This window comes from Dromaius novaehollandiae, chromosome W, assembly GCF_036370855.1.
Source record: "Dromaius novaehollandiae isolate bDroNov1 chromosome W, bDroNov1.hap1, whole genome shotgun sequence".
NCBI lineage: Eukaryota > Metazoa > Chordata > Aves > Casuariiformes > Dromaiidae > Dromaius > Dromaius novaehollandiae.
Genome location: NC_088130.1, coordinates 27,344,247 through 27,363,658, shown reverse-complemented (window position 1 = coordinate 27,363,658; position 19,412 = coordinate 27,344,247). Strand labels below are relative to the sequence as shown.

At 40.8% G+C, this 19,412-nt stretch overlaps 1 protein-coding gene across 6 annotated transcripts in view; it reads right to left on the bottom strand.

Annotated features, from left to right (window-relative positions):
• The window catches only part of LOC112985817 (semaphorin-6A), a 118,365-nt gene that overhangs the window by 59,185 nt on the left and 39,768 nt on the right, over positions 1-19,412 (bottom strand). For all 6 annotated transcript variants that reach the window (XM_064500542.1, XM_064500543.1, XM_064500544.1 and 3 more), the window contains 2 exons: positions 7,114-7,251; positions 4,311-4,428 (listed from right to left, as the gene is read on the bottom strand). In XM_064500542.1, coding sequence (XP_064356612.1) covers positions 4,311-4,428; positions 7,114-7,213 — 218 coding nt within the window. In that variant the 5' untranslated portion in view covers positions 7,214-7,251. The remainder of the gene's footprint in view (positions 1-4,310; positions 4,429-7,113; positions 7,252-19,412) is intronic.

Here is a 19,412-nt window from a genome sequence, read left to right as displayed (position 1 = left end):
AACTGAGGAGCTGTGGGTTTTCTTCTCCTCCAGTCTCTGTACAAACTGCCATTTACTGTCAAGACAGGTTTAATGCTTCAGTTTATTATTTGTCTGACTTTATTGGCAGAGCAGTGGTCAGGGTCAGTGCTGGAATAAAATTACTTATTAGCATATCAGCTTCATAGATTACTGCACAATTTCCTTTTTATGTGCATCATTCTTTATTTCCGTTAGTCCTACTATATAAAAAACTAGATGCTGCAAAACCTCTAACCCCCCCCCAGTACAGCTCTTAATTTTAACTATCAATCTTGGACCACAGAGGTTAGGATTTTTTGGTTTTAGGGGACTTACTTTCTGGTTTAACAAACAATTCAAAGAAAATTCAGATGCTACATTACAGGGTCATCTTAAAGAGGGTTAGTATCAGGCAAACTATGTATCATTTTCTCATGCCATATTTAAAACGTAATTGCTGACAACATCAGCAGAAAGTGAAAGAGCTGTCAAATTCTGGGGAAGGTTCTCTAACTGCAGACAATAAGGGATTGTCCTCGCCCTCCTTTTCCCACTACTGCCTAACTCCTACTATCTACCAGCCCTGGTATGTGTACAGCTTGCTGCTAATTAAGTTATTCTAACACAAATTGACTTAATCCTAGGGCTTCCGTTTTTCCCACCTCCAGTCAGCAGAACTGAATTTTGTTGCCATAGCATAATCTTGTGGAGGAAGGGAATTTAAATAATGCCACCGGCTGTGCATGACCCTTGGCCACTCAGTGCAACGTCTGGAAACGTGTAACTGCAAAAGAGGAGGGAACCGTTCCGATGCTTCAGGGGCTCAGTAAACCATTTTGTACATACATATGAGAGGTGACAGATAATGTGAACAAAAGCAGCCAGCACACAATACAATGGGAGGAGGAGACATAGCGAACTTACAAAAGGGTGTATGCATGAGAGAGAGAAAGACAGACAGACAGAGCCCCTTCCAAGCAGAAAAAAGAAAACAGTTTTTTCTTTATGCACTAGAAGTTAGATATTCTAATTGCAGAGCAATATGGCTTCACAGGCTTCAGCTGAGTTAGTTTATACAGGTTGAATATCTCTATCTGTAATATGAACTGAAGCCTTTCCACAGTGATACCAAATTTTATTTGGTAATAGCCAGTACAGAAGTCCCATACCCCGCAGGCCAAAAGAGGAACCTGACAGACAAAGAAATTTTGTTCAATGCCAGTCACTCGGTAATAAATTATTAGAGGTTCTGAAATCTGAGTTTGCCCTGCTTCCCCCACAGAAACTGTCTGCAAAGCAAACACTGGGTATTGGGTTTTCTAAAAAAACAAAGAAACAAACAAGCAAACAAGAAAAAAATATCCAATAATCCCAAACCAAAAAGCTCTCAATGTTTAATCATCTGTTTTGACTGCTTTTCAAATAATTGGATACACATGTTAACTTAGTATCACTACATTTAGACATCTAAAAAACCAGCATGAAAGCAACATCTGATATGACAGCTAAGGGATTTATACTAACTACAGTTTTCAATTAATCTTGTTACAAAGCTCTTTGAGAAACACCTTTGATTGTGTTCACATTTGCTTCAGTCTCTAGGTTTATTACCACCACTAAAGGAGATGCAGTGTTACAGCTATAAACTTTCATTCACACTAATTATCAAAAGATGACTCATTTTCTGGAGTTTATCACTCAAAGATAAAAATGACCTTTGAATTGTAACTTATATCACATAGTCTTCTCAGCCCAGCAGGGATTCCAATAACACGTGGAATAGAATACGCTTAAGAGTTTGGAAAAAAGGAAAAAAGTGTAAGAAGATTTCTTGTGCTTGACTAAGAACAAAACAGATGAGGTCTTTGTTCTTTTTTGCAGGTCACTAGCTCCTAGGGGTATCTAAGCCCTCTCTTATTATAAGACATCATTTTATACATGTACATAGTTATATATTATGCTAGAATGCATACACACATACAAATATACATATTCTCCCTCAAATATCAACATTCTTTATATAACTTGTACACACAGTAGCTGCATATCCCAAAATGTTTAGCTGGCTTTTCCTGTTGTAGAGTCAATTGCTTGGGCACTGCAACACTGTAATTGTGTCAATCTTTTAGTCTGGGAACAAGCTATAAGTACAACAGTGCAAAATCTGCAAAGCAGATTTTCCACCTTCTCGCTGCAAATAATTTGCTAATTTAAAAGAAAACAAATAAGGAAAGCAAAGGGAACTCAGCCATGAAAAGAAGGAAATCCTGCCACCACCTTCAAACTACTCCACTCCCACCTGCTGCTCATTATCACACTAAATGTAGCAAAAATACTAAGCACTGAGTTGAGGTAAAGCCTAAAGAGCCCTCCCTGTGGGACTGCCCATTCTTTGTACCCTAGAACCAAGTCCACAACAGTTCCCTGCAGAAGGAAGAAGATGCAGAGGGTCTGGATGTCTGGCAGTGGCCTGGCCAACAAAAATATTCACAACATGAATCCAAATACCCCATGGAAGAAAAGAAACCACAGCCCTGCGTTGCATAACTATGTATTATTCAGTCTACACACTCTTTGCCAAGACCTGACAAAAAGGGAAAACTAGGGGCTGGCCAGGTGGCTAGTCATTTCCAGAGAGGATGCTTTGCACTGCAGAATACCAGATTTGACATGAGCTTTTAGAGCCTTCTGTGCCTGGAAGCTGTGCATGTCAAAGAAGTACGGCTTGCGCTACCTGGGAGAAGGGAGCGCACATGCAAGGAGCAGTGTGATGACTTAGTCAGGAAAAAACAGTATTGAAAAAAGGAAAAAAATAAATTGGCGGTGTTTAGAAAACATATGTTCTTTGTTTAAAAACCTCAATCCCCACACCTTCTTGGCTTCAAGACTTGTATTGCTCTTACTGTTGCTTTTGGGAGTAATTACTGTGAAAGGGCAACGTGGCAGGAAAACCAGCTTGTCTTGGCGTGAGTGGGAACCCAAAACTCAGTGACACAGAGGAAGTACAAACTAGTGTATGTGAAAAGCCTTAAGAACCTGAGCTTAGCAGATAAAGCTGCAATGTCTGGGCACATGCACAGTTAGCAGTGCAGTTTCATAGTACTCAGAAAAGTGACCAAGTAAAAATTGCACTCAGTGATTCTGCTGGTGAAAGCAACTAATTACTTCATGCCAAGCGAAGGTCAACAGGCAAGATCCCCACTGTGAGATACATCCAACCGCCCAGAACACAGGGAGTAACTGTTTGAGAAGAAAGCCAGGCAGTTCCTGGAGCTGCTGAGGGCTTTGAGGACAGGGCCGGTGGCTGTCGCTGGGCAAGTGGCTGCCTGGTTGGCAGCTGTGCCCTCTCACCTCCTGGCCATCCCACCCGCCACTCCTCCCATCTGCAGCAACAGCCTGCCTCTCTGTGGCACACGCAGAAGCGGGTATTTCTCAGCAGCAGAAAGAGCAGAAAGCAGGCACGAAATAGGCTGCTACTGGAGGGGCAACTTGTAAGGAGGTCCCAAACAGGATCTGGGCCCAAGAGCTCCTACTCACCCTCATTAATCTGGGTCCTTATTGCATTTATTCTATGCCCATCAGGTAACTACCACCCTGAGACTGTCAACCTCCTCTGGTAAGAACAGGCAGGGAGAGGAAGTGGTAATGTTTGATCTGTGTCAGGCTGGCAGCTATATAAATCAGTATAGCTCCACTGAAGCTGATAGTGCTATGTTGAGCTACACAAACTAAATGACTGGCTCTATATGCAATTTTTACATAAAGGCATGTGTTTGTATCTGCTCTCCAAAAAAATCCAGACACCAAATTCAATTAACCTTCCTGAGTACATCAAAAGAACAGCAGCAAACATGTTTTTCTTTTTTTTAATTTTATATTAAAAATGTGTCTAAAACAGTAACACTGAAGTTTAACAACTCTTACTCAAACACGCATTTGTGCACCAGCAGAATCATTCCCTAAAATATGTAATTAATTGCGTACACAAACAAAATTACAGGCGCCTTAAAGAGATAATGAGGATGAACTCTCTCCACAATGGTGCTAAACAACTCCTTTGGCAACCTCCTCTCCCTGGATTCAAAGGAAGGCAGAGGGACCCAGCCCTTAAAGGAATGGCTTGGCACTTTGCGAGACTGAGCCTTAGTTCACTGACTAACAAGGTTTCTAATATGCCTTATTAACAGGCTATGAAGGTGAGAAAATCCAGAAGTAAAATGTTTGGCTGAGACGAGCTCAGAATACCCATTTTTTATGCTTCTCACTCTAAAAAGGGCAAGAAGGGAGTGAAGAAACTGAGGGTTACTAACCTAGCAGCAACGTAGAGAGTTCTGTTCATGACCATTATCAGCTGGATGTCCAGCCTGTGCCTCTGCGTGGCGTTCCGTCCCGGCTTGTGACCCACAAACACTGGATACTGTTTTGTATCTGTGGGAAGGAAAAAAAGGTTCACAAAGAAGTAGCAAATTAAAAAACAGAATCACGAGGTGAAGTCATGTTAACATGGAGCATCCCAGTGCCAACCTACCGCCCAAAACTACAGTTCCTTTTCTCTCCCACCAATACAGCTTGGTGCATGAAGGTACTAGCACAGAGGGCTGAACAGTTCTTTAGGGTTATAGCCTCTGCTTGCAGTTGTAAAGGAGAAAGTCGTTACCTTTTCAGAAAATGAAAATTGTGACTTTTTAGAACTTAAAGCTGCTCTGGAGCTCTTGGCATACAGGTACTCAGCACTTTCTCACAGTTTTTCTTCTACTGCTTGCAGAGTTTAAATGTTGGCTTCTGGCTGCCAAAGCATATCTAGCAGGACAAAGCTGTTTTACAGTGGCCCATCAATCACGACAAAGACTAGATTGGTAGTGGTTTCAGCAAAAGCCCTGGCTCTGCTCGGTATAAACTGCCAGCTCCATGGGTTTCCTACAGGATCAGGCTGCCATTGTAGAGCAGCTGTGGGGATTTCTGAGAAACTGTGGGTAACCATTACTTGAACTTTATAAAATGAAAGTCACTGCATATTATTTTGGCAGCCAGTCTGATACTGCAGCTCTTTTGGCAACCGGACAATTCTGACTGGAAGCCCTGTATTGAGTTCACGCTATCAACAAGTGAGCTTTTTCCCATCACTCAACCAGTCAGCAGGAACATTTATTTGCTTTTTCCCATGGCTTATTTGGTGAGACCTCAACATACCCAAGGTGTGCTGGTGCTCCCCAGATGATCTGTGGGTACTGTCCACAAAAAGAGTGAACATTTTTGTCTAGGAGCCATCTTGCTGTTAAATACGTATACATGATTTTGACACCTAGATGCACAAACTAGAGAGCAAGCTAGGTAAACAAAAAGACAATTGGAAGACAGGAGGAGCACAAATCTCTGATAAGCAGTAGCATAAATGCAAGACCACTGCATGTGTGTATTATACAGTTGACTAGCATCTAGCCATGCCTGTGCCTTTTCCCGCCAACATGATTTCCCAGAAACATGGAGCTACCTTGAAGGAGTCTGTTTCTTCAGAACCTCAGATACTGCTTCAATGTTTTCAGCTACTGTCCTCTAAAAGCATTCTCCCTGTTAAGCTTGGTTAAACTACTGATTCATAGCGTGGCTTGGGCAAAGCACTTGAGACTGCCAGGTGTCAGAAAGCCTGGTGATAACACTGCGTAGAAACAGTAACCTCCCTGTAAATCAGATGCTGAGTATTTCTGGAGAAACAAATTAGCAAAGTTCAGCCAGTATTTTTGTTCAGAAGCTTAATCCTTCTGCCCAAGATTTACATGCAAAGTGCCAAGTTTTAATTTTCAAGCTTTCCTCTATTCAATGCTGTTTCCTTTATAAATCCCTGATCTTACATGAGTAGAGGCCTGTACATTTGTGCAGACTTCAGCACTCTGTGATGGAGAGAAAGAAGTTATTCCATGCTTCCATTTCTCCAAAAGGATCAAGACTGGTTAAATCTACATTAGCAAGGATGATTAGCATCACCTGACTGGAGGGTGAAAAAGTTGGTGCTGAAGAACCAGCAGCCACACTAGATATGTTTCAGTGGGGTTTACTTCAGAGCAGCTCTAGCCTTGTCTCATGGATTGGATGCCTATCAGCAGTCGGAGCACATAAAGTGTGCTGCTGGAGTCTGTCTTTCAGTTTAGTGTTATCTGAAAAGGTCTATTTTACATGCCCCAAGACCACCTCAAGGAACAGTAAGCAAGGGCCATCAGGAGATTCGCTTCAAAATCAAACTCCTGATCCAAAGTAAGATGTTAACATAAACTTACCCACCCACTGCTGACTCACCACTCATTAGCACACTTTTACAGACCCAAGTGCTTCCTTTAAAATATCTGAACCCTTGGAACCTCAGAAGACTTTTTTTTGGAGTAATCATAATTGAGCTGTGGTAAATGAGGAATAATCACTTATGCTAAGCCTGTTTTGCATGGTCATATGCTAAGAAAGCTCTCCACCTGCTTAGCCACTAAATCTCAATACTGACTTGCAGCTGTCTGTTACCCTAGATTTGGACAGTCTGCCAAGTACTGTAAGTAGTAAGAAAGAAGAGAGATTCTGTTACAAAAGATTCTTTTTCTTGCTTTTTTTTAGTCAAAATTTCCAGCAAGCTTTCTAGGCAAAAGTGCCAAATGCTAAAGTGGAATTCATCAGAGCTTGAAGAAATAAGTTTGTTTTTTTGTCTTAGATCAATGAAATATGTTTTCACAGCTTGGTTTCATTAGTGTGCTACGCTTGATACTCTGAGGTGCTTGGCTGGTTATTCAGAACGTGGTTTTCACAAATCAGGTGAGGAATTCTTTGATCATGAAACAAAACTTCCCTCATTTGCTGCTGGATAAAACAAAAAATTGGGTTTGATTATGCTATTTAAGTGTCTGTCTGAGGAGGAGGCTCCTGTTTTTCAGGAACAAGCAGCTCACCACCAAGTAACCACAAGTGAATGTGAGAATGTCTTGCTCTTCTACTAATATTGGAGAACGTAAATTGGCTGACCTGGAGAGACTGGGAAAGACAATTTCATTCATTGCAACTGTAATACAATATTGTTAATGGGGAGTTCACTGATCAGTACCAAGGAAATTAAGACCTCCGGAGTCTTATACTTACAGTTGCCATGCGAAATACTGATTGGCTCAGAATCTTCTGGGAAACCAGCCCCAGCAAAGTGTAGCAGTGTGAAATATAGCAGCAAGGCTTCTGACCTCATAGTAGTTCAGCTGGGAGACTTTACTTCTGCACTTCACCCTGTGGAAGACAAACAAGAGCATAAATGCTTCGTATCGATTCAGCTTCAACCAATGCATACAGAAAACTAAAATAGCTGATGAAAAACAAAGGGATCTTTCCTTCTCCTCAAGTCTCTCACCATAATCAAAGAGGTATGTTGTACTTCCAAGCAGGAACTGCCCTGCCAGGCCAATTCCTCTTTAGCCCATGCCCCAGTGGTGCCATGCCTTGGTTGAGGACAGACTTCAATATTTGTGTGTTACTGAGAATTTTCTGTCTCAGCTGCCTGTGCACGATAAAGAAACTTTGTCTTCTGCACTGACTGACAGCTGACGAGAGTTTTTCAGCAAATATTTAGTCTGCCATTTCTTTGGCTAGGTTGACATAATTAGATGATGACACACAACATAAATAAAAAATACACTACATTATTCATGTTAGAAAGAGATTAAGGGTTATACTACAGGACTGATTCATATCCTGCAGAGTTGTGAATCAAGGGAAGAAACACAGAGAGCTTGACAGAGCATGCAGAACATGTCATTGGGCTTTACCATAAAAATATGTACCCATAAATTTAGGTGCCATAAAATGAACACTCCAGCTTGTGATAAAATAAGGGTGAACAGAACTGTCTAAAACCATGTTTTTTTCCCTTTGTTCTATTGATGCATTCACTCATTCACATTCCATGTACCAAAAGAAAATCCCTAAATCTTGAAGATAAAAGGAACCACAGGGGCCTTTGGATACAGTGAAAGAAAACAGCACATAATACAGTAAATAGCTCATAATTCCCAGGCAAATTTCATACAGGCACTGATCTGCAGGGGAAATCAGTGTAAAAGTGGGGTTTCCTTTTCATCCCTTCCAGAGTTTCAAACCTTTGATGCCACCTGCCAAAGATTCTTTTTGAACAAAGCTATTTTACAGTAGTCTGTCAATCATTCAAGATTTATGGGCAGAAAGTCAAACTTCATAACCTACATAGTCTTTGAAACTTAATTTGGCAAACAAAGTGCTAACTTGCCCTTCTGCAACACCATTTAATATTAGACACCTATGTCTCCTTTCTCTATACCAGAAAAAGCATTAACAAGTCTTGAGTGTTGCATTTTGACTTGCAATTTCACAGACACAGCTGACTCCTCAGCATTTGTCCTATTAAAGATGTCACAATAATTAATTTGCCTTATTGGATATTTGCTTTTAAATAAAATTTCAGCTCTTATAACTGGATTGGAATAGAGACTTCATTGTAGGGCAATACATTCCATAAGGACTAATGATTTATTACCCTCTGTGCTTGCTTATTATTATTCACACACACAAATTGGAAACTTGGCTTATTCTCTGTTTTCATTAATCAAAGCCTGAGTCCAGGAAAAATAAAATTTAATATGAGGCACTGAATGACCCCTTAACTAAGCAATGTCAGAAGGATGGCAAAGATAAAATAGCAAGAATAATACAGCATAATACAGAAACTGTCTGTCTATTATATCTTAGGTGAGAATACATACTGGAGAATAGCGCATACAAGCCCCAGGAGAAACGTTTCCATCTAGCACTGGTTAGGTTGATAGCAATGTATGACCACTGACACAGCAATGCCTGCCTGCAGACACTTTCTTTACCTGTTTCCTCCATTTGTCTCTTCAATCACCTCTTACATGTTGTCTTCACTATGAGCTCTCTAGGGCAGAAACTGTTTCTTTCTATTTGTTTCTGTGCCCAGCGGAACCTCATTTAGGGCCCTTAGGAATGCCCAAAGTAGAAATAAACAGCAGATATAAGCGTAATACTTGGAAACAGTTTCCCTCAAAGGGTTTGAATTAAAGATAAGATCTAAATCTATCTATATCAGATATAGACATAAACAGCAAAGGGATTAATTTCATTCTCTTCACACCATTTTTTGAAACATAATTTTGCTACTTTTAAAATTTTGCTCCTCTAAGTACACTGTAAAGTAACAAAGTATCTTATCTTAATATACAAACAGATTTTAATTCTTTCCCTCTTGCAATTACTACCATCCAATGCAAAATTCTTCTCTGAAATACAGATGAAGAGCAACAGTTTAACGGGAAGAAACTTATCAAGCAATCCAATTCTTCCACGTAAACCTTATTCATCCAGTATCAGTCTGCAGGCTGACAATTCAAACCAAACTTGGCTCACAGTGAGACTGGAGCAGAATAGCTGCTTTCTGTTACTGCCTATCACCACATCATCCGCTATCTAACAACGTGTGTACACTACGAGAAAAGCATTAAGGTACTGCAGATAAATCTCAGCCACTCCACTAGAGAGTTTTAAAAACTTTTCCAATGGACAATTCTGCACCATCACTCTCTTCCGCTCATTCAGACATGTGTACCGCTCTACGTAAATATATACAGGAGACAGCCTCCAGGAAAATTATTAACATCCAACATGCTTACTCTATCACTTTAGAGACCGGATCTTTTTTTTTTTTTCTTTTAAACCTGAAAAAAATTAACGAACAAATGTACTCTCATATTGCCTCCTAACAGATTAATAGTACAAAGGTTTTTAGGTATATGGAATTCTGTCATTCTTAAGGGTATTTTCTGGGAAAGGAAGGGAGGGAAGAGAGAAAAAAGCCTAATTCTCTGTTGCTGTAGTGCAAATACAATTGTTGGAATTCACACAAAATAAAAGGAAAACATGCCTATTTTGACCTGTCAGTGTTTCAAGCTGACTCTGCAACTGTATCAATGCCTATGCCAATAAAGTAACAGAGAGTAGGACACAAGCTGCATCCAAAGGTAGCTTTTCATGAGGAGGTAATTATCAAACATAATATGAGCTTTGCTGTCCTTACAACAGTGGAAAGACCTGTTTTGTTTCAGTGGAATTTCAGAAAGGTGCTGATTCAAGAAGGTCACACCTATTTTTAGTACAAACTTCCTTTTCAGCACATCCTCAACTCCACTTGGGCTCCTGGGAGTGATGCAAGTGTCCTCACTTAAAATTGTGCTGAAACTACTTCCTAATCAAAAGCGCTTCTAAATGCAGCATTTGATGAAGCACAAGCGGGTAGATAGTGATGCTGAGCAAGTACAGGTACCATCTCCAAATAACACTTATCAACATTACAGGAGAGAGCTTCAGTCATCGTAAACCACTGAAGTCCAATCTGGCTTGTATTAAGCTATTCAGGTTGAGAGAGAACTGGCTCTAAGAAGGCCAATTCTTCCCGTTCCAAATGTGCTCACTGCTCCCGTAAAGGACACGAGTGGTGACAAGAGGTGTGTTTTTTAGTGGGGTTCTTTTACTCGTAGACGCTTGGAATACAGCACTGCAAGTGTGTTACAGCAGGTTTTATAACCTGTGCCTAACGCAATGACTTTTAGCCTCAGACTTTATGGAGTAGTAAGATTTCTTCCAAGTCTCAAAAATCCAACAAATCTGCTTCTTGCTTTCCTGTGATCAATGCAAATGCAACTTGATGAAAGATACCTCAGTGCTCTGACTTTTCTTTCTGAATTGGATTGCTTCAATTGGATTGTATATTCCCCCCTTTTTATCACTAAATATAAATAAACCATATGATTCCTTGGCTTTTATGAAAATCAGAATTTTGCCTTCTTAGATGGGAACCTCTCTGGGTGGAGAGTAAGTTTTTCTATTTGTACAGTCCGGCACAAAAGGCAATCAAGAACCGAGTAGGATGTTTGCATACTAGCGCAATGTAGTTGCTATTAGTATTACTCCAAGCCTCCATACATACAAACACACATGCCACAGTGGTGTTTGATTTACTAAAAATTATGTTGCCGGCATGGAGGAGTTTCTGAAGCTAAGATGGTAATGACCATCCCAATATGGTTTCCAAGTCAAACAGAAAGGTCTGATTTTTCTGAGCCAAGTGCTTTCTACGGTTTCTAAAGTCCACGGTTACCTGAGACAATGAGAAGACACCATGATGAGCTCTGATTTTTCCTGTCTGATCTTTTTAGCGTTTAGTGAGTAACAGTCTGGGTGGAAATGCATACACAGAATAGCTCCTTGGCTACGGAAATGCTCACATGGCTACTGCCACAAGTTTCTAGTAACCAGGCTATTGTGTCTGGAGCTTGTAAGTTCTGGCAAGATTATACATATTACATGGAAAATCCTTAAGGGAAGTGCCAACTTCCTGGTAAGCGCTGTGAAAGTGTAAGGCCAGATTAAATCTTGAGAACACATTCAACAGCAATGGCTGCCTAAACGCATCTATAAATAGCTATTGGGAAAGACGTCCTTCCATGTTAGCAAACCTCCCATCTAGCTGCTTTAGCCTCACTGTACAGCCAGCTAAACCCAGTGTAATTCCCAGAAAAATCAAAGTATATAACCATGTCAGAATTTTCCCATGGTGCAGTAAGTCACATCAGTAATGGACAGATCTTGTTTTATTCATAATTATGACAAACTTTCTTTAAATCATGATGGCACATGTCCATACATGACAGCTGCACTTTGATCCACAAATTAAGCTTAACGTGAGAACTACTAGACAAAATTCAGTGGTCTGTGTTATGCATGAAGCAAGATAAGAAAACGGCCGTAAAAACCCATAACTATAGTACTGAAAAAAATCCTTTGTTTCTACAAAAATGTAGAAATAATCTACCTTTCTTCAAAAAGCTTGCCCGTCTATTAAGAAGGAATGGTATTTAACCAGAGAGTGAGAAAACTAAAAATTTCAGTCTGGTGAGTTTGAACTACTGCATAAGGAAAAATGCATGACGAGAAAAAGTCTGTGAACTGACCTGGAAATATTCAGAAAATAGCCCATCTCATCACATTCAGCATTTCTTACACTGGTAAAAAAAAAAAAAAAAAAAAAAAAAAAAAAAAAAAAAAAAAACCATAAACAAGGAGGTTAAAAAAAAGAAGAATGAGCTGTGTAATAGAAGTAACAAAAAGATCTAAGACTCTCTTGTGGTAAGTATTTTAAGAGCATTCAAAAAACCCAAGTCCCAGTCCCATGTTAATGTCTCATTGAAAGAGACTTGAAAGAGCAAGCTCTACCTAACCATACATAAACAAACACATTTCAGTCTACCAGCAAATCCTTTGTCCTGGTGAAGGCAGAGCGCAGAAATCAGTCGGCCAACCTGAATTCTATTCCCTGCTACGGTGCAGATTTGCCATGCGATGCTGGCAAGCATCTTTGGCTCCTTTGGCTAAACCTGTGGAAATCTCGGAGTGGAAGACGCTATTGTTACCGCTATTTACCCCTTTAAATTCACAGTTCCTAGAAGGTGAAAGACACAGTTCTATGAAAGTCAGAGAAAGGAATTAGGAATAATGCAACAAAAAAGACAGGAATACAACCTGCAGGCTGCAGCTTCCAGAAAAAGAGGAAAGTTAGGCGGGCACAGTGGAGCTGTTCAGGAGAGCATCCTTTGTCTGTGCCTGCTTGGGTGGCGGACTAACTGCTGCCCAACCGTCCTGCCCGGCTGCACCTCACAGAGATCACGCAAAATGCCCGGACCCAACAGTGCCGAGGGGATTGGACAGATGTGAGCGAACAGAAGCTCAGTGGGTGCTTGGGGAGCTCAAAAGGCAGGAGACAAAAGTGGCTATCAGCAAGGCACAGCACGGAGTGCCAGACATTACAACCAAATTGGCACATGGCAAGACCATGTCGGGGATGGCCAGCTCTTTTTCTGTTGCTGTTGGGTTTGGGGTTTTTTTTTCGCCCTAATGGTTGCTGCTCAGTCACCTGAATGGTGGTGCAGGTGGCCATAGAGACTTATGCCAGCTCTGTGCCCACCATCACTACCAGCCTCCAACATCTTTTTGTGACTCACAGTGCAGCCATCATTCATCTTTCCCTCTCCTGTCCTGCTCCTGTTGTCTCTACAGCTGGCCATTCATTTCATGCAGCCAAAAAAGCACTCTAGCACTCCAGGTATCTGGCCCCTACACCAGAGAGGCTGGCGTGTGAGTGCATCAGGGCAAACACTTGCACTCTTTCAATTTACCCAGTGACCAGGGATCTCTCCTGACTGTTGGCAAGGGGGGTGGAGAAGGGACAACAGAAGGTGGGGGCAGTGACCAAGGGACGCTCCCACTTCTCCTACAGCCCTGTTGACTCTATTTCTCTATTGATTATTAGCTCTCTGGTGCTGGATCTGTCCTTTTGCTGGGTCTACAGGCAGTATTTCTATCAACTGGATCCTCGGTCTCCGATTTGGGTTTCTAGGTGCCGCCACAATAATCAATTATGCGTATAAAGCACCTTCTTTCTGAGCTTTTGTGCATATTGAGGAGTATTCTCTGACTGTAAGAATAATACATGGGTGCCCTCTGCTATACATGCTTTACTACCATTTTAATTGGATTCAGCACTGCTTACTCATTGCCCAGCTGCTGTGGGCTGCACGCCAGACGTGACGATTAGGCCCAAGGGGAAGCCACCAACGAGCATGATTTTGCCTTACGTAGTAAGCCACAGCACCTATCTTCACTAAAGAGAGCAAAGCAAACTCTATTACTAGTTCTACGAACCAGATACACAGACCATGTGGAACCTCCCACTAAGTTTTGCACAAATACGTGGCTAAAATAAAATTTCAGATAAAATGCAAGGTACTTCTCAAGTGAGTTTCAGGGGTGCTTGCTTATTTTGTTCAGGTTTGTGTAAATGTGAGTCCTTACCTGCTTCCTCCCCCGTCACTTGCAATTGTACAAGGCCATACATCAGGCACAATAATGTCACCTATGATACGCAACACTACTACCTCCTACTTCAATAACTGATAAGCTGAAAAGATCTGGACAACCCCCAGGCAGAACTGATAAGCCTCGGCCTGTAGAATGGCAGTAGCAGGTGTCAAGTCAGTAGGTAAAACTCAGCATGCTTAATGCAGGCAACCTGTCTTGTCGAGCTCAACATCACTGCTCGTCCCAGCGCAGTACAAAAAGAAAATATAAAGAAAAAACGGAGGCCTAAATAGGAGAAACCTTCTGCTGACCTGAGTGAGACATCCCCCATGACTGCAGCATTAATAGGATGCTGTTGTTCAGAGAGGGAACAGTCAGACGGAAGATGAACATCTCCCAGATGGAATTAGAAGCATCTCAGGCCTATCGATTTTGGTTGTAACCTTTACTGTAAACAGTCTACAGGGGCCTCATCAGCCACCTGTTCAGTGATATTTGCATTGAAATATAGAGCCAACGCAAATGAGAAAATGGCCACAGTTCCTTGCTAAAGCATCTGCTCTGTTCTATCCCTCTGTTTATACATTAGCAGGAATAGTGAAGGTACACATTTCAGAGGAAGGAGTAACACAGTGCCACTAAACCCTCTCACACAGCAACAGAAACAATGAACGCTCCATTTGTCACGATGTTGATGGCGGCAGTAGTGGTATTATATCAGGCAATATTTCACTTTCTAATAATTGCTCAATTTTATACAGAAACCAGGCTTGCCAAAACTGGGAGGAAAGCCATCTGTGCTTGGAGAAGGACTGCCAGAAACATTTGCAATTTTATTTTGGGGTGATAAACCTGCAGAATGGAACAAAGGCAATGCCCAAATAACCCCTCTCTGTCATCATTCCCACCACCTAGAGCAACAGACCAGCTTGGTCAGTCATTACGAAGATGTCTTTATTATTTTTAAAAGCCTAAGTCATTTAAGAGATAAAAATAGCTCTACTGATTATTTGCGGGACTTCAGCAAACCTTTGTCAAGATTCTGAATTGATTTAAGAGCCAAACGTAGCAATCACTGCCTTCTGACAGGAGAGAACACCATCTCTAATATAGAAAACAGATACACTACCAGCAACACTATCACTCTTCCCGACCCTTACTTTGCCTGGGAAATATCAGTGTGAGTCAACTGACCTTCCATTCTCTCATCTGGTAGATGGAATAAAAAGTATGTGGCTCCAGGTGACCCAAAGCTCCAACAGGAATGAAACGTGGCCTCCCTTTGTTTTCCTTTTCTTTTAGATAACAAAGGTGAAACATAAAGCCTGATATATTTTCTCAACAATCTTGCCAATTGTCACTGATTAAAAGTTTGACATAGCCCTGCAGACACTGTCTCAGCTGCCACGCGTATGCTGTAAACGTAACATTAGGATCAGGGAGGAATCCTGAAACAATCTCTCCAGCTCAGACAACTCTTCAGGTCAGATTCCCTCAGATACTTAGCATATGCTTCCTTTCGCTGTTGGTATATGTTGGTACACATTTAAACGGATTCCAGCCCTCTGAACAGAAAGATAATGGTAATTTCCAGTGCACTTATGTCTGGGTAAGAGATCAGATTGATATATAAGGGAACAGATTAATTCTGAAGAAAAATTAGGATTCCATAGAACTTATCGCTGTGTTTAGAGCAGCTAATTGCTGCTTAACGTAATCACAAGCAACTTAATTTTGCTTCTTTTTTTGTGCAAGAAATGGGATGTTGTCTCTTTGTGACGGCCTCTGGCTGCTTTCTTCAGGAAACGTGTCGCATTTATTTGAAGTGAAAGTGTCTATTTTTTAATGTGATAAAACAGCAAGAGAAATGCAAATTTTTACATTTAAGTCAGCACTTAAGTAATTAGAGCGCACTGCTTAGCTTCAGTGCAGTCTGGCCAGTGCTGGCCCTAAAGCCATTTATGCAGAAAATTGACTCATTAACATAGCCTCATTTACCCTGAGTGAAATAACTTTAGTCAGAGTATTTTTCAAAAGGCACCAATCAACTTTGGCATGAAGTGGTTTGACACAATACCAAACTCTCTCCCCTACCCTTCAAAATGTGGATGAAATCTGATGTAAACACTGCACAATGCTAGCAGTGAACATGAACATTTACATATTAATTATTCCAGCCATGGATTCCATACTACCTGAAAGTGCCTTACCTCCATAGCAACCTCCAGAGAACCCAGTGTGATAGTCTAATCATGGTAATAGTAATATTTAGGCCTATAGAAGGTTGCTCAGCACAAGGAAATGCAGAGATACTGCAGTCAGGCAAACTTACTTTTTTATTAATGTGCATCAGAACTCCAACAAGTGAAAGGAAAGGAAAGGTTTTCCCCTCTGGAAATCAAAAAAATTCATCATGATAATTTATGTCTATGCCTGACAGATAAAAACTGCAGGTAAGCAAAGAGCTTTCAAAGATATGTATTTATAATTTTAACCCCTAACTTGTTTATGAAATCAATTTTCTTATTTTTTTCTGCACTTTGTGGAAGAGCATGAAGGAGATTACTGCAAAAATGAGTAATGTCCAGAAAACAGATGTACTCCCCAAGGCAAGTTTCAAAAGCACCTGCAGATAAGTGGGTGGCAAAAAAAAAAAAAAAGAAAAAAGAAAAAAACACACAAAAAAATCCCACTGAGTGCTAAGAATACAATCAAATTAGCTGGGAATATTCACTTTTCAGAACTGCCTCTGACATCTCCCTCCTTTGGACACATGTCCCTTCAAAGGTGCCTACATACTCAGACATTCACCCAAACTTAAAAGGCTCAAATATCACAGGAAAGGGTTTTTATTAGAAGCTAAGACAAATTTCATAGAGCTCTATCTTTCAAGACAAATTTCACAGATCTCTTATCTTTTGTGATTACTTTTCATTGATAATCAAGCCTAATGCTTTTTTCTGGTATTTTTGGAAACCTTAAAGGAGTAAAATAAATCTGACTCTGAGACTGAAAAATCTATGTAGTTTGCTTTTCCTCTGAGATGAGTATGATACATACAATAATCCAGTTCTTGCAGTTTGCTAGTAATTGCTAGCTGCAAGTGGCAGTCTCTGAGCTCTGCTCTGCCTGGATTCATGCCCAACAAATTCCCAAATTTTACATCATATATAACCTTAACAGCTTTATGGACAGGTTAATACAAGAAAGAACCCTATCTGGAAGAATGCGTTTTTGGAAAAAATGATCACCTCAGTAAGACAACATGACATGTTTTCCACTCATCTCTTCATTTCTCCACTTTAGGGTTATGAAAAAAATAGAAGGCAAAATGAGAAGACAATAGTTACATTAAAAAAAAAAAAAGCTACTTCCAGAATACTACTGAGATGAACAGTATTGTCTGTTAACCTGGACATAAGGTTAATTACTGTAATTCAATTTATTTTAAGGGAAAACGATACATGCAGATATCATCAATTAACCCCTAAATATAAAAATCGCAATTCCTGTAATTAATAGAACAATGCAAGATCACTCTAATTACTGGGAGACTGCTATCAAGAGAAAACACAACATTATCTCATGTGATTTCAAGGGCAAATTTAAAATTGAGGTGGTGGGGGTCAGAAAAAATAAAAAAAATTACAGTTCAGAGAGAGATCAGCCACTGCACCAAATAAATACACTACTCTCTTCTACAGTATATGGGTGAATGTGTGTCAGGAGAATACAAGCATCCTTACGCATTCATTCACGCCTGCTTCTTAGCACAGCATGATGGAATTACAGCAGCATAGAAAGGGAGTCAAAGCAGCATTGACAGATGCCTGGAGTACAAGTTACAAAAGTAAGTAATAGCTCTGTTATTATGTGTTTTATTTCTCTGGAAAACCTGGGAAGAAAAAGGTTCAGTGTAGCAAAAGGACGGGTCCACAGATTATGACTGCCTGAATGGGGCATGATGGATAAGCTTCCTTGTGGACAGCAAAAGCCTCTAATGCATTCTCGGGCTAGTTGGTCAAACAAGGCAAAATCATTCTCTTCTTCTGCGGGAAATATTCTCTGCCTTTTTGGTAGCACGTGCAGGGTTTTAGCAAAGGCCAATCCAGACTGTCACCCAGATGAGTCAGCAGTCTGTTTCCAGGTCCTGTGCTAGGGCAGACTCAGCTATGCAGCCCACAACACAGCAGTAAGACAAAGAGATTTCTATATCGCTCATGGTTTCTACAGTTATTTTAGGAATGACTGGCTACGCTCAGGTTCCAACAACAAATAATGAGATATACAGGAAGAAAAGCCATTTTCATGGCACCAGCACACAACTAATGACTGATGCTGAAAACGTTATCACTAACATTCTAGCCAATTTTGTAGAGTTAAAAATTGCGTGCAGCAAACAGAACTCAGGCATCATGCTGATGATGAAATTACATCCACCAGTGCCAGAATGGGAAGTTCCTTGCTTTGGCATTCACTGAAACATGCACACACAATCTCTGCGTGCTAGGTTTGGGTCTGAAACACTAGGGTTTTCTCAGATAACTCAAGATCTCTTTCCAAAGTTTCTGCTCTTTTTCTTCTCTCCTCTACAACTTATAAATCCTTAAAAGCAGGGGAACACAGGAAAGGCAATGGTTCATTACCTGAGTGCATCTATGTGAATTCCACATGAGCACTCGATGACCAGGCACACACAATTATGGCATTTCTGTAAGTCTGCCAGGTAGTTTTGAACCCAAATGAATTCTTCATAGTTTGCCTGACAGAACAGAAATTCCTGTATAGGAACAGGGAAGAAGACATTGTAGCTGGCAAACTGCTGCTGTTATTTCTTAGTCTGCAGTTCTGCTACTTATGTGATTTGTATCAAATGCTGCAGAGAGTGTTTCCTCTAACTTTGAGTTGGCCTCAATAACGTGGTCATTCAGCTGATCAGCTGCCAGGAGCTGATCTACAGCCAAGACTCAAATTCCTGCCAGCAGATAGAAGAGAAAAAGCACAAAAGAAATTAGATCAGAAAATCCAATCTCTTTTTAATGAGACTGAAGGCCGTATACACAGACTGTGCTTGAACTAACCGGAAAAGCCTGAAGAGCTCCAGGTTGGCGTCAAGGTGTGATGCTCTCAACATGAGTCCAGTCCAGGAGCCCCATGTCAAGCCACGCCTGCATGTATGAATGACGTCTCAGAAACCTATGTCTCCCCATAACACAGCATAGTGATTCTCCAGGTTACAACAGAATCACACAGCAGCAGTTACAATTAAAGGGCATTGGCTTGTTTCTGGCAATACCAGCAGAAATGCTGCCATTGTTTGCTGGGTTGTGCAGTCGTGATTCCCACTGGACTTCAGAGAGACCTGTACCTGCTGTACGGTTCATACCATGTACATCAGCTAACACATGATGTTGCCTTACCTAACGATAAGCCTTCACCTTACAAAGAACTGTATACATTTAATACTTAAATCCTTATAAAAGCATACCTTC